The 14,017-nt window shown below is 40.4% G+C and overlaps 1 protein-coding gene across 8 annotated transcripts in view; it reads right to left on the bottom strand.

The window, feature by feature from the left end:
- epb41l2 (erythrocyte membrane protein band 4.1 like 2) overlaps positions 1–14,017 on the bottom strand; it is a 38,231-nt gene that overhangs the window by 20,229 nt on the left and 3,985 nt on the right. For 2 of the 8 annotated variants that reach the window (XM_072440778.1, XM_072440771.1), the window contains exons 1-6: positions 10,913–11,078; positions 7,137–7,348; positions 6,885–7,064; positions 5,926–6,198; positions 1,851–1,955; positions 1,726–1,768 (exon numbers count right to left, since the gene is read on the bottom strand). In XM_072440778.1, coding sequence (XP_072296879.1) covers positions 1,726–1,768; positions 1,851–1,955; positions 5,926–6,198; positions 6,885–7,064; positions 7,137–7,334 — 799 coding nt within the window. In that variant the 5' untranslated portion in view covers positions 7,335–7,348; positions 10,913–11,078. Of the gene's footprint in view, positions 1–1,725; positions 1,769–1,850; positions 1,956–5,925; positions 6,199–6,884; positions 7,065–7,136; positions 7,349–10,912; positions 11,110–14,017 lie in introns of those variants that run through there. The other 6 variants (XM_072440743.1, XM_072440763.1, XM_072440803.1 and 3 more) reach the window with 6 other exon arrangements.

Here is a 14,017-nt window from a genome sequence, read left to right on the forward strand (position 1 = left end):
AGTACAGTCTAATCACCTGTTTTGCAATACTTGAACCTCAACCAAGACATTTACAGGCGTGTGGCGCACATTTTGGGAGCATTGCAAAAAATCTAGACCAAAATATTAAAATTGATGAGTAGATAATAATGATAATTTTTGCCAAAACCGGCGCTCCACCACATACAGTTGATTGCATTACATATTGTTATAGTAAAAGAATAATATTATGCTGAATTGTAATGAAGTTTCATTTCTCTGAGCCAAAAATGTGTGAGAGTCAGAGTTAGATAAAGATAGATCACCCATCATTAGATTTTAACTTCTCGTCACTCTACTTTAAAATCCTTCAATTTGTTTTGTTTTTTCCCTTATTTGGAACAAAATTTAAAAAACGCAGTTAAAGGAAAAGTTTGACTGAGTGTATACAAAAAATGTCTAGTCTGAGTATTTAGTCCAAGTCTATTTTTATTTAGTTTGGCAACTTTTTCTGCACGTCTTATTTCATCATAGTTTATATTTTCTCATGTTGCACCTAAAAGCCAAAGCAAGTTCCTAGTTTGTGGATTTCACTGACAATGACAAACCTTTTTTACCTCTTATCACGTTATGATCAAGTTATATTTTGGACACTTGTCAACAGTACATCATATGCAGAAGGTCGTTTGATCAAAGCAGTCTCCAAACGCACAGGACGCTCCTTCTGTGAGCACACTAACATATACAGCCCGTGTGCAGAGTCTGATACGTTCCACTGATCCGTGGACCTCAGCCACAGACGGCCACAAAACACAGGCATGTGCGCTTTTAACACCATCCAACACTTAGAGAACACACGGGGCAGATCACACCCAAACTCTCGCTTGGTCCAAAACAAACACTTTATGAGCTGAACTGACGGGACTTTTATAGGCTGAAACCCTTTCATTTTGGTGGAAGTATGAGAGATTCTGATGTGTCTAAAACAACAGGAGCAAATCCTTGTTTTAGAATAAAAAGAACTGCGTATCATGGGTTTACTAGTCAAAAGTATCAAATGAGATACTAAATTGATATTAAAACAATACCAAAACTTGAATCGTTACTAAATACTCATTCTAACACTTATCAATTCATTCTAAAATTCTTCTGGAAAGGACAAATTTAGTTCAGTTTATGATTTATTTTAGAATTATCTTGATTTTTAGCAAAACTAGCACACAAAGTACTATTTCTTGTGTGTTGAAAACCTTGACCTAAAATAATAATTGTGGAATCAAAGCTGGTATCGAGGATCAACTATTTCCCATCGTAACAAAATTAAGTTTGCATGAAAATGTTAATAAAATGTTAATTCAATTACCGGTAACTTGTCTGCATTTCCTTTTATTGTTTACTTGTATTTACTAATCAATATTTAAATAGCAATACTGAAAAATCTAGTACAAGATACTGCAAACTAAACACTATTTAGTACGAAATGATGCTAAACTTGTACAAATAGCTGTTCTGTTTGGCCGCGTCCCAGTTGCTGCACGTTGTCAGGGAACAATAGGTTAGGTGTGGCGACCGGAGCCAAATTTCTTTTAAAACACACTTGATAAAAAAGATCAATAAATAATGCAACGGCGCGATCACTATCTGGTAACCTTCGGCTCGCTTCCACCGCTGGCACAACTGTTATCGAGTGTCATGTACCCAACTCCGCTTTGTCGCGTTTTTGAACCTTGGCAACGGAATCCCAAATGAGCGAAATATAAAACGTACTGCGGATCTGTCGCTTGATTTCTTTAGTGGGGTCCAGCCAGCACTGAAAGGGTAAAAAAAACAGAGGGATTAGAAGTCAGCTTTACTCTTTGTGTGTCGTTTGTGTCGCGGCGTGCAGACTTTACCTTGTGGTCATGGGCGTCTTTATACGCGAGACCGAAGTAATCCTTTTCCACCAGATTGAGATGCTCGCAGACTTTGAAGAACACGTACTGGCCTTTGACTCGTTTCTAAACACAAATAAAGAAATTAAAAAGAAGTGTTAGATAATGCACACAAAAAATGAAAATCGGGCATTGAACTCGTCCTACTGCAACACTGTAAAGAAGAATTCATATTTGGCTTCTATCTATTTGGCTTATCATAATCATCATAAACAGTTGGGATAGTTTGGTATAAAAATCGCCTTTGTTCTTTTCGTATTTGCCGCGCATCTCCACGCATCCCTTCGGAAACCAGATGGAAACTCCTCCTCTACAAGTTCAAGTTATGACTTTGACATTTTGCACACATTCATTTCTGAAAAAAAGGGGACATATTCAGGAAACAATGCCCCACAGAGGAACGAAAGGTCAGACAGAAACGAGGGAACGAAAAAGAAAGAATGCAACTGAGGAAAAGGAGCAAATATGTGGACGGAGAGAAATGCAGACGGGCTTGAAAAGTTCTGGAAAAAAAAAAAAGGATGAAAGAGTGTATTTTCTACTGTTCTGGGACACTGGAAATGTCTGTGGTATTTTCTTGCACTCGGATGCACAGGCAAACACAGAGAGAGAAATGTTACTTTGGACGGTTCAGGTTTCTGTGTTTGATTGCACCACTTTTTATTGGACAGCATTGCACTGTATGAGCCAAATCTTGCAACTAGCAATTATTGTGCTAATCGATCGAGCCTGCTGATTAAATTGATTAGATGTCTAGAGTGCAAAAGGCCTGCAAATAAGAGAACGTTACTAAATTTGACCCAGATAACGCTAAAGAGAGAGTTTATGCTTATTTCAATTAATTATCCAGTTGCAAATAATCGTTTCAGTTCTATATTTGAATGAATGCAAGCCAATTTTGTTTACGTGACTGAATGGAAGTAGAAGGGTGAAAGTCCTAGTAAAGTAAGTATGTTATGAGGTTATGGGGCTCATTCGGACTTTAGTTAAACCCTCAAATGAACATGTTTAAAAGGTAAATACTACTCTATTGTGTGTCGGTTTATTCCAATAACCCGTGTGATGCTTAAATCCTGCTGTAACCAATACTAAATGAAAGATTTAAGACCACGTGACAACGAGAGTCCCCCCCGCTTTTGAACAAGTGGTTATCTGTCCCAGCAAATAAAAACAGATTTCTACATAATACAGCTTCAGTTAAACGGGCAGATGCACAGATTGACCACATAGACTTGAATGTGTGCGTGCTGGGAGCCTGCGTGGCAAAACACAAAATCTAATCTCTGGAATGCATTGTGCATCTCTCCCTGGCGACACAACTGTGCCAGCGCGGCGGCGGAGGCTTGGATGGATGTGTACGCATCCGGGACAATAGCGTTTTAGCTGCTGTATCAGCGTTATCTGTGGACGGACAAAGCAGCTACTGTTAAAACTGCCACAGACGCATGGGCGCACACCGATGGCTTAGGTTTAGGCTCCGGAGCAGGCTGCCAGTCATGACTCCAGGCAAAGCTTCAAATATACACTTAGAAACATGTATTTATCATGCCAGTTTAAGAGTGTGAACGTCAACATGGTCAATCAGTCTTTATCTTTAATACAAACAGTATTCTAGGGCTGCACTCGTGATTTTTCTGATACATTCTCTGACTTTGGCCAAATCTATAGAAACTTTGTTTAAAGCTAACTTAGCTGCTAAATTAATTTACTGAATATGCACATGCATTGTATGATTTATGGTGCCAAACTTATTGTAATTCATTTGATGAGAAATGTACATGTACTGATATTGATTTTATATATGTATGTGTATATATGTGTGTATATGTATGTGTAGATATGTATATATTATTTGAATGTTTGAGGATGAAAATATCTTTAACATTGGTCCTGTTTCATGCAGGCCAGGTTCCATTCATCTCTTCATCCATCCATTCTGTTCCATTCATCAATGGCGAGCTGCCCAAATTGAACCAAACCATAAGACTACCATTCTACAGTGCGGTAGGAGGCGCAGTGGCCTGCTCCACTCACACACTACACCTTCATTGTATACAAACGAACTCTGGAACATTCAGTTGGATACCCACTTTGGACTCACTCAGCCAGTGAATTTCTATGGACAATTCTTTTATTCTTGAATGTAAATGTATAGTATATATATTGTAAATATTCCCTGTGTGTCAACACCATATTGTCTCCGGTTTGTGTTTTTAACTCTTCACTTTCCTCCATGAGCCGAACCACTTCTGGTCATTTCAGCCCAACAATTTTAAATACAATCACTGTTACATGCTACAATTGCAATTACGATTAGAGCTGTTTCTTTCAGTTTTCACTTAATGTAACTTGTTGCAACTTAATGACATACATTTACATTTTATCTAACATTTTCCTTCTTGTCATGGTTTTCCCGCATCCTCTCCCCCATATTTTCCGGGTACATTAAATATTTCCTCATTGGATTCTGTTCAAAGTTCACATTTTAAACGCGTTGAGACTAAAAAAAGAGAAATTATAATACAAGAATCGCATGTATTTCAGAACATGTTTGCACAGATCTAAACTACGGGGTTAGCAGTTTTTATGCAGAACAGAGGATCGTTTGCAGTTTGGAGGAAATGATGGTACTTAAAAAATGACAGCCTAATTGTGATATTGTAAAATTTGTGATTTAGATTTAATCATACTTTTCAAAATATTGTGGAATCAGACATATTAAATGATTACTTTTAGAGGCAACCTAACAGCCCGATTACTTGCATTTCAAAGTGAGTATTTGTAGATGTAATGACCAAAACAGTGCTCTAAATTCCTGTCTGTGTTGCCTCAAACCTGTGACACCAGTGTGAAGGCCATGTGATGTGGGGAGGTCTCGTTTATGTGAGGGGGGTCTATAATGGGCCACGTGCTTGTTAGGCAGCAGCAGATGCCGCCTTGTAATCTGGTGGGACCCCTGTAATCTGCCACGTGTGTGTGTGTGTGTGTGTGTGTGTGTGGTAGGCACCAGACAGGCCCCTGCAGCGCTTTGATCGGCATTTGGCCTCGCCGAAACCACGCCCAAACGCCACTATACCGGATTGTTCCTCTGCCGTCGCTTTGAGTCAGAAAGTTAAACAGCTCCACCGCGAACAAACACACTGGTATTAACCATCACATCATCGACAGAAGGGGTTACGTATCGTCCCCTCGACCAGCCAAAGTGCACCAGACGGACAATTTCACTCAGCGTCATCTAAGGATCTGAAGACACCTATTTATTTATGTTAAAAGAGCAACTGGTTCTTTGAAAGTCTACTAGGACTAGGCAACTCCTGCTCTCTATCTAAGTTACAGGGCAGATCAAATGTATGTGAATGAATGAGCCGACTCACTACCTCTACAAATAAAGTAACCTTAGGAATGCAAAGTATTTAGGCAAAGGAACCTCCCCCAGAAAAGTTACATAGTGTATCTTTAAAGGTAAAATAATATACACAACTTTTAACCATGATGTCTCTCTATATTTGGCTTCATTGTTTGTTGAATCCTGTTTAGTAAGAGCAAATTTTTTCTGCTCTGTCCCGTTTTTAAGTCCATTAGTCACCAGCCTTACTTCTGAGCCTTTCTACCATTAATTCGTGTTCATTACAACAGCAACTTGCCTGCATTAGCATGTCGGGGGAACCGTATCTCGTTTGCAGCATCTCCCCACATGCAATTCCCTCCACAGCCAGTAGATGGAAGGCTAACTAAATTTCTTACTGTTATGAATAGAAGCAATGTTTGCATTTTGTAGACACATTTTCTAAGTTCTAAAGCAATGCAGCGATAGCGAAGAGCACGTTTAAAGGCCAATAACCATACAAACAATGCATAATAAGTGTCCTTTAAGCAAAGCTACATATTCAAACCTTCTGCCAACTCCACACGATGCATTTATTTCTGTAACAATTTTTGACTCTTTTGGCTCAGCAGAATGCCAGAGCAACTACCGCATGTACAGCAAATAAACTGTACAAGAGTATTATAGTATGCCAAATGTAGGTTGCCTCACCTCCACTTCGCAGGTGTAGTCGGTCCCATCCAGCAGCGTCACGTGACACACCACCAGCTTCATCTTATTCTTCCTCACCAGTTTCAGGGGGGACTGGAACAGCGAGGTCTGGGCCTCTCCTTTCTCGCCTTCAGCAGGAGCCTTGGCAGTCTCCTTTTCAAGCTCTTTCTGCACCTCCTCGGTCTCGTCTCCTTCTGAGGCAGCCTTCGTAGTCTCCTCCTCTGCGCTCTTCTCTTCGCTCTTCTCCTCCTCGACCTTCTCTTCCTTCACGGGCTGACGGAGGGTGAGCGACCACATTGCAACAATTAAAAAGGTTACACACTGCAGTCCTTCGGGGTAAACATGTAATCAAGTCTGTGACATAGTAAACGTCCCGAGTGCAGTTAGAGCGGGACTCTCTTGTCATCGTCTTCGCCTGGAGCCAAACTGATTTGACCGAAACAATATGCGCCGCTTATGAAATGAAGGCGTTTCTTCTGGACTTTCGGAGTGGAGACTACAGTGGTGATGTCAGTGGGCGGGCCTGGGTGGTCTTTAATGTGATCATTGGACAGAAATGCGAGTGTCTGGGAGAATGGCCCTCTGTGTTATTTAATGCAGAAGTCGCTACAATTGAATCTGCTGTTTTGTATTTAAACTACTATAATAAATATATAATACTTTTTTTGCCAATTGCATTGAAAAATAAGTAATTATTGTGAATAATTAGGCAACATAAATAATAGTGTAGTTTGAAGTGTGATTGGTACAGCTATAGACCGTAGACTGCATTGCAACTGAATTCTTCTCCGCTGACAAAGTGTGTTAAATGTTACAGAAACGGTCTTTTCCACAATGTTTTCTGGTATTCTGAGGAGGACTCCAACGACTAGTATCAACGCTATCGACGCTAAAATAATCTTTAATGATGAGCCGAATTCAGTACAAAAAAAATTACCACTAAAAAGATCATTAAATACCTCGGTTTCCTCTTTGACCTCAGCGCTCGGCTCTGCCTCCTTTTCCTTCACCTGCTCCGACTTCTCCGTCTCGTTCTTCTCCTCCGTGTCCTCTTCCTCCTCCTCGGCGTGTCCGTTCACTTCTGGAGGCGCCCCCTCCTTCTGCTCCTCGGACGGCGGGACGTCCTCAGTGGGTGAGGTCTGCAAAATGTGCATTTCAACTATACAACCCCATCTTTTCATATAAACACGCGCACAAACGACGGTACCAACTTGGTTTAGGGACTTCTGCTTCTTGAGCCATGTCGGCAGGTAGCGGGAAATCCCTTTGCCCTCCTTCTCCTTCTTGTCTCCCTCAGCGGTGACGTCTTCCTTGGTCTCTTCGGTCGCCTTCTCCGATTGGTCGGGCTGAGCTGCTGACTCCTCCGCTTTCTCCTTCACCTCCGTCTCTGTGCCCGCTTCTGTTGTCATGGCGACACGTCAACCTGCACAGTTACAGCAGAGTATTAAAAAAATGATGTAATATGAAGCGAGAGGTAAAGAATATTGTGGGCGGATTGGCTGGGTTGGTTTAAAATAGATGTGGCTGCAGTTTCACAAAGTAGGAAACCGAAAAGAAGAAAATAAATCACACTGCTTCACTGACATTGGCGCACACATGCATTATTAAACGCGTGCAACTTGAATTTTAGCCAAGAGTATCTTTTATAAATGAGCCTCACTGTCATTTTTCATTTGTAGAAGTGGGTCAAAATAAGAAACATGTCGAAGCTGCATCAACAAATGCAGGATTACAAAAAACTACACACGTCATTTTCAAGGTCAAAGACATTTATCGTCGTCCTGTCCCTGGGCTCAGCGACATCAGGTGCTATGTCCAGTACTGGGAAAAGTCCTATAGGGTCTGTCCTTCAACACAACATAAATTATCAGATTCTTTCATAGTGACAGAAAATGGCATCTCGCTCCCCAACGTCATCACATGCTCGATTCTGAAAACACCTTGAAACTGTTTGCGGCCAAAACATCGGGATGTTTAAAAGAAAAAAAAAGAGAACCTTTGAAATCCGTCCCATCATGTTTTACTTCTAGATGAAAGAGGGATTACACCAAATTGTGTCAATTCCAATGTATATTTGGGGAGAATATCCATGTCTTTAAATAAACTTTCAATGTACAGTTATTCAATGCATATCTTCAGAACAATATTCATTATACCTCTGAATGCAAATAAAGCCAATAACATGTATTTTTCACGTATCGCACATGTTCATATTGTGCAATCCAACGGGATGAAAATACACACTCTTCCAACATCTGGCAAAACTGCATTTTACATCTGCTCAGTATGACCTCACAGTCGAATAGCTTTTCCATTAGTTTTCCTTTTTACACCCGTAAACAAAAGACACATGACTTGGGGACGTCGTGATGTAATCCTACCAGCGCCATCGAGCTGCTTACAAACGCAGGCACACAACATTCTTGCACAAAAAGCAGGAGGAGGGGGGGAATCCAAATGACTCGTTGTTGTTCATATGTGACTTTCTGCCCCGCGGCTGTGGTCAACTGTGGTCAAGCGTGCACTCTTCAACTCAAATATCTGTGTCAGGGCTGTTTGCCCGTTTCTTACAGCCCAACCAAACCGTGATGCAGATTCCCTGGTGATGCAAGACAACGTGACATTACGCTCAAGGGCACGCCGAGGTCAATATGCAGTGGATGCACTTACCTGATTTGACCTGCCACTTTACTATACACTTGTGCAAATACTCAAAATACTTTCTTATTGTTACTGATCAGCTTGGTGTTTTAGTAGTCTACGAATAACCCGGAGTTAAGACTGTGAAGGAATAAATTCGTTTTTTTATGTAAATTGAACTAATAGAGCAGTAATGATTAATTGACAGTCAACTATAAAAAAAAAAATCCTCTTATGGGTAGGTAATCGTATCACTGTAATAATTAACTGGACTATTCAGACTCCAAAACAAATACAAAATATATATAACATAGACAGTAGCCTTATTAAATCAAAAAGAGAATAAACAGTCTCTGATTTTCAGTAGTAATTCACTTTATTCATAAATATCCTCACTCTAGAAGCCTTTAGTCAACCCCTATTTGGTTGATATTGTATATACACGATTATTGCTGTCTAACTGACTGCCAGAATCATAGTTAGTTACAGCCTTACTGACAAAAAGAACTGTCTTGTTTATGTTTATGAAATTAAGCAAGATTTACAGCCATTTTTATATATTTTTAAAAAGAGAAAAATCAAAATGAAAGAGAATGAATGAGGGCAAAACAGTGATACACTTCATAATATCACTATTTGCTCGTCAACGTTCAAAATAACAAAAAATACATGTTTCTCCCCAAGCTGCTTATATCCTCTCATTCTATTATCGAGTCTGTTGATTGCGTTTTACTCCTGGTTTTCGGCCCTTTCCGCGCCGCCGCCTTCAATAAAGCTGACACACTCCAGCCTGAGGCACAATGCAGGTATGTGTGTGGAGAAAAGGATGGGGTCAGGTGTAAAAATAGCTCACGTATGTTGGGCTCATGATGCACGGCGACGTTCAAAATACCATGATGATGATTTTCTCCCTTTAAAATTAGCAACAAATACAAATACATTTGATTTAGTAGTTTTTCTAATGATATTATGTGGTTCTATATAGGGATGTGTATGGCTATCACAATATTAATTTCATGGTACAATATTTATTGCCATATTGTGAAGATGCAAACAGAATTTTAGAAATACTACTTTTTTCCTTTACAAGTATTTGTGCAAATCATTTCAGTCCGATTCCAAGGAAATAAGATATAAAAGTGCTTGTTTCTTCATGTCTGCACTGAATGTCGCAAAGGATCATGGTCCAAGATGTTTTTTTAGCTGTAACAAAACAACATGTAAACAAAGGAGCCTATAATTCAATATTATGTGATAACCGACGATATCATCGCGAGACTTGACGATACAATATCACGATAGTTATGTTATCGTTACATCCTCAGTTCTGTACAAGTTCATGGGTTTCAGGCAAATGCTTCCTTCCTCGTTTCAGTCGATGGTGGTGAGCCAAAGATTACGATCAATTCCATCTCCCCGACAATAAAGATATCGACAACAAATCCAGTATTCTCATTTGAACAAGTATCGGTAAAATTAAATTAGTATCTGGGTACTCATTTATGGACAACCGTAGTTCAGAGCAGGCTGATCTGATCCAACATCCCAACTTGGACCTGCACCGCTTCCAATTCTAAAACCAAATAAAGCCAAACGCTGCTGCTCTCTCTCCCCAGAGACGCTGTGCTTCCCTGTTCGTGTGAGAGCTGGCATCAGACTAGAGCCTTTTACAACATGTTTGTCACGGCCGCCTTAAACCGGCCCTCTTCTCTCTGCTGCTCACAAACACTTTCCTCACTCTAGTTCTTTTCTCTTCTTCAGTTCATCCTCCTCTTCATTTGCCCACGGTGCCCCTTTCTGTCCTCTCCAAACTCATCGTCCCCTCGCGCTCTCCCAATTGCCTCCTTCCGGGCCCCTTTTCAAACCCCTCCAATCACCCACCGGAATTATCAGTCCAAAGACTCGTCCTGTTTCTCTGCTCTTCCCACAGTCTGGATGGACAATGACAGGCACAATATTGTACTCAGACTTTGAAAACCCCACAAGTGTGTCTTATGATTTGAATAATTCCATGGCACATCCTAGCCTACATGTAAAATAAAATATTATGTATATTGAATCCCTTAATACACATAATAATATTCCCTTTATCCCACAATGGAATATTAATTAAAGATTCACATCAAAATAAAATGAAAACCCTTTCACACTTGCCTAAAGGTTTGTACCATTAGTAAACATTATTCTTCACCATCGAGTAGGACATCACCAAGAATCCATATCTTATCTCCTGACAATTAATAAGTAATACACAGTTTCATCACTTGGGATTAGTTGTATGAAATGAGATTTTGAAAGAGTTTGTCTTAGAAAACAAGAGCAGCGACGACCACCAAAAAAGTCTTACCTTCAGGCGGTGCTTTCCCCGTTAACTTCACCTTCTTGTTCTGACTTGCTTTACCTCCAAACAATTCTCTCCTTCAGCTTTACATCTGCTTCCCGCCTCTCAGCAAATATTTGCCCTACAAAATGTCATAGCCACTTTTTTCCTCCTCCATCATCATCCTGCTCCTCAGCCTGATCCTTGCCGTGCGACCGCTCTTCTACCCCACGGGACCAACGCTATGAGAAACCAGGACAGGGACCGAGAGACAGCGGAAGCAGGGGGTGGAGAAGATGGAGGAGAAAGGGCAAAGTGTGCAAAGTGTGCAAAGGGAAAGCCAAGGAGGGAACACTCAAACACCTTATTGACAGTCTAAATGTTGCGTTTTAAAAGCAAGAGGTTTTGGCCAAAAGGTTCATTGGACAGGCAGAAAGTGGCATCAAAATGGGGGTGACGTGTTGGGAGAGACATTCAGCAACCAGAGCAAGAAGTCTAAAAGCTAAAGTCAGTGCGGAAACGGCATGCGTGTTTTGGACCAAAGTACAAGTATTCACAAATTGCAATGCTTAAAAGGCGTGATACTAGATACCGATTTAAATGATCATAGTGGTATTGTAGAGTCGTATTTATATTTATAGCCTTTTGTTATTTGAATGCAAAATAACATTTGGAGTCCCTAACTGCTACAGAGATTTAAAAGAATGACTAAATCTAGAGCAAAGCAGTGTATGATTTTCTCAAATGTCAGAGTATTGAAAGCTGCCACTGGTTTTGACGACGTAACATCAAGGTTTTTATGAGGGGTTGTCATGGGAACAGCCACCTCCTGACCGGGCTTGAGCTGAACAGATAAACTTTTATGAGACATGTTTTTAGCAGCAGCAGCAGCAGCTACAGCCATAAAAAGATCTAAACAATACGGTAGAAAAAGGGCGTCTGTGCATGTTTCTCGGTTAGAGCGTGAGGTCTTTGGGGCGACACGAGGCATCGGAAGTCCTTTTTATGGCGGTAGATATCACGGTTGAATCTGCATCAATAAATCCTCATGGGGATAAGAGATTACCACGGCAAAAATACAGATTAGTGCGCCAGCATTGAAGTGACAATGGAGATTATTACAGTGGATAAAAGGCGTTTAAAGTGACCACAGCCGCTGCTACAGTCGTGACGGCTACTTTATTGGCACGCAGAGAGTACAGGGCCCAATGAAAGGCAGACCACTCAGCCGGTCAAAGGTCACGGGACTATAAAATACATTTTCAGAGATTGGTACGGTTTTAGCTTCTTTCCCCCCCCTTTTTTTTAGACTACCTGAATGCTGCATTTTACATTGCAATAAAATCTGCTGCAGGTAATGTCAAAAGATAACATTAGCATCAGGGCTGCAGCGATCGATTATTTTAGTAAAGAAAATAATCTGTTAATTTTTGTACATTCTGTAAATCATTAAAAAGCATGTTAAATCATTTTTAAATAAATGCTCATACTAATAAACAAATAAGGAGTTTCTGCTTTAAATAAAATAATTCACATAAGTATGTCCCCAAAACGGCAACATTTCACTTCACCAGTCCAAACTGTTCTGTTTGTATACAAAGACTAGTCATAAAAAGGACTAATTAACTTGTCAGAATTAATTAATTTGCATTTATTTCACATAACTTAAAATAAGAAAGAAGTGAGACCAGTAATGCCAAGTGTTTTCAACTGTAACTCTGCATTTTGTCATTTTGCTGTTTCCATGGCTATATTGGCAGTTTCCATGGCTATATTGGCAGTTTCCATGGATATATTGGCAGTTTCCATGGCTATATTGGCAGTTTCCATGGATATATTGGCAGTTTCCATGGATATATTGGCAGTTTCCATGGATATATTGGCAGTTTCCATGGATATATTGGCAGTTTCCATGGATATATTGGCAGTTTCCATGGATATATTGGCAGTTTTCATGGATATATTGGCAGTTTCCATGGATATATTACTTCAAAGCACAACAAAAGGAGAGACCGACATATTTTGAGCAGAATTTGTTGTGTGAAAGAGCACGGAGGGCCCCGATTATGAAACAAGAAAGATTGACGGCGGGGCGAAGACACGGAGGCTAAAGTGAACGGCACACGGAGCTCCTTCAGGTCCGTGCGGAACAAGCTGCGTGTGAAACGAAAGCGCCACATGTCGTTCCATACGCTCTGCACGCCACAGATTCACGTGTTTTAATTAAATATGTAAATTAAACAAATAATCGAGGCAATAAAACGATAATTGAAGTTGTTAAAAAAAATTACTCGAGTAATCGTTGCAGCCCTAATTAGCATGCAATGTTTACAGTGTGGGCATTGAAAAATGTGTCATGGCCAACACATTTGTGACCCGCCACATGAAAATTTTGTTGACACTAGGACACATAACTTTCAAGAGATTGTCCTTTTCTTTGAGCAATACTTGAGGGAATGCTTTTATTTGAATACTGTTATTGGAGTAAGTTTAGACTATAACACATTACATTTGTCATTTACAACTGTAAGATTATGAAGAAAATGAAACGTTAACATTATTTTTTAACCATGTCTGCTGAGCATTAAAAAAAAAGGTTTAAAAGTCAATTTGTAACCCTTCTGATGGCCTGGACCTCCTTTTCCATGAGGTAACTGCCCAGCACTGATGCAACGAGCTGTAGCTTTTAAAACTCTTCCGTTGTCCAATAGTCACTGAGCCCTTGTTTGGACATGCATACACAGTGCCCTAATCTGCAGCACTCGTATATGATCTGTCCATCTGTCACGCAGCATCTCACTGACATTTACATAAACGGTTGGGAATGTGCAAATGGAATGAAAAACTACCCGGACATGGTTGTAAAAAAAAAAAAAAACCGCAGACAAAGCATGTAAGAACATCTCCGTTTATCATGGTGGATCAGGCCCGCGTGGCAGTGATGGTGCAGAAGTAGTGAACCTGCGTGTCCCTGCACTCTGACCCTCACTACAGCGGATTACAAACAAGGATAATCCGCTGTATGTTTTTGTGTTCGCCAGTCTGTCTGCCCAACTATGTCTACATCGCAGTCCCATCTCATCCTGCTGGTCTTCTACATAACTGCACCCTTGCGTCTCCTTCAACGGCGTC

The sequence above is a fragment of the Eucyclogobius newberryi genome, unplaced genomic scaffold (assembly GCF_026437365.1).
Source record: "Eucyclogobius newberryi isolate DKJ021-1_F unplaced genomic scaffold, fEucNew1.0.hap1 SCAF_1, whole genome shotgun sequence".
In the NCBI taxonomy this organism is placed as follows: domain Eukaryota; kingdom Metazoa; phylum Chordata; class Actinopteri; order Gobiiformes; family Gobiidae; genus Eucyclogobius; species Eucyclogobius newberryi.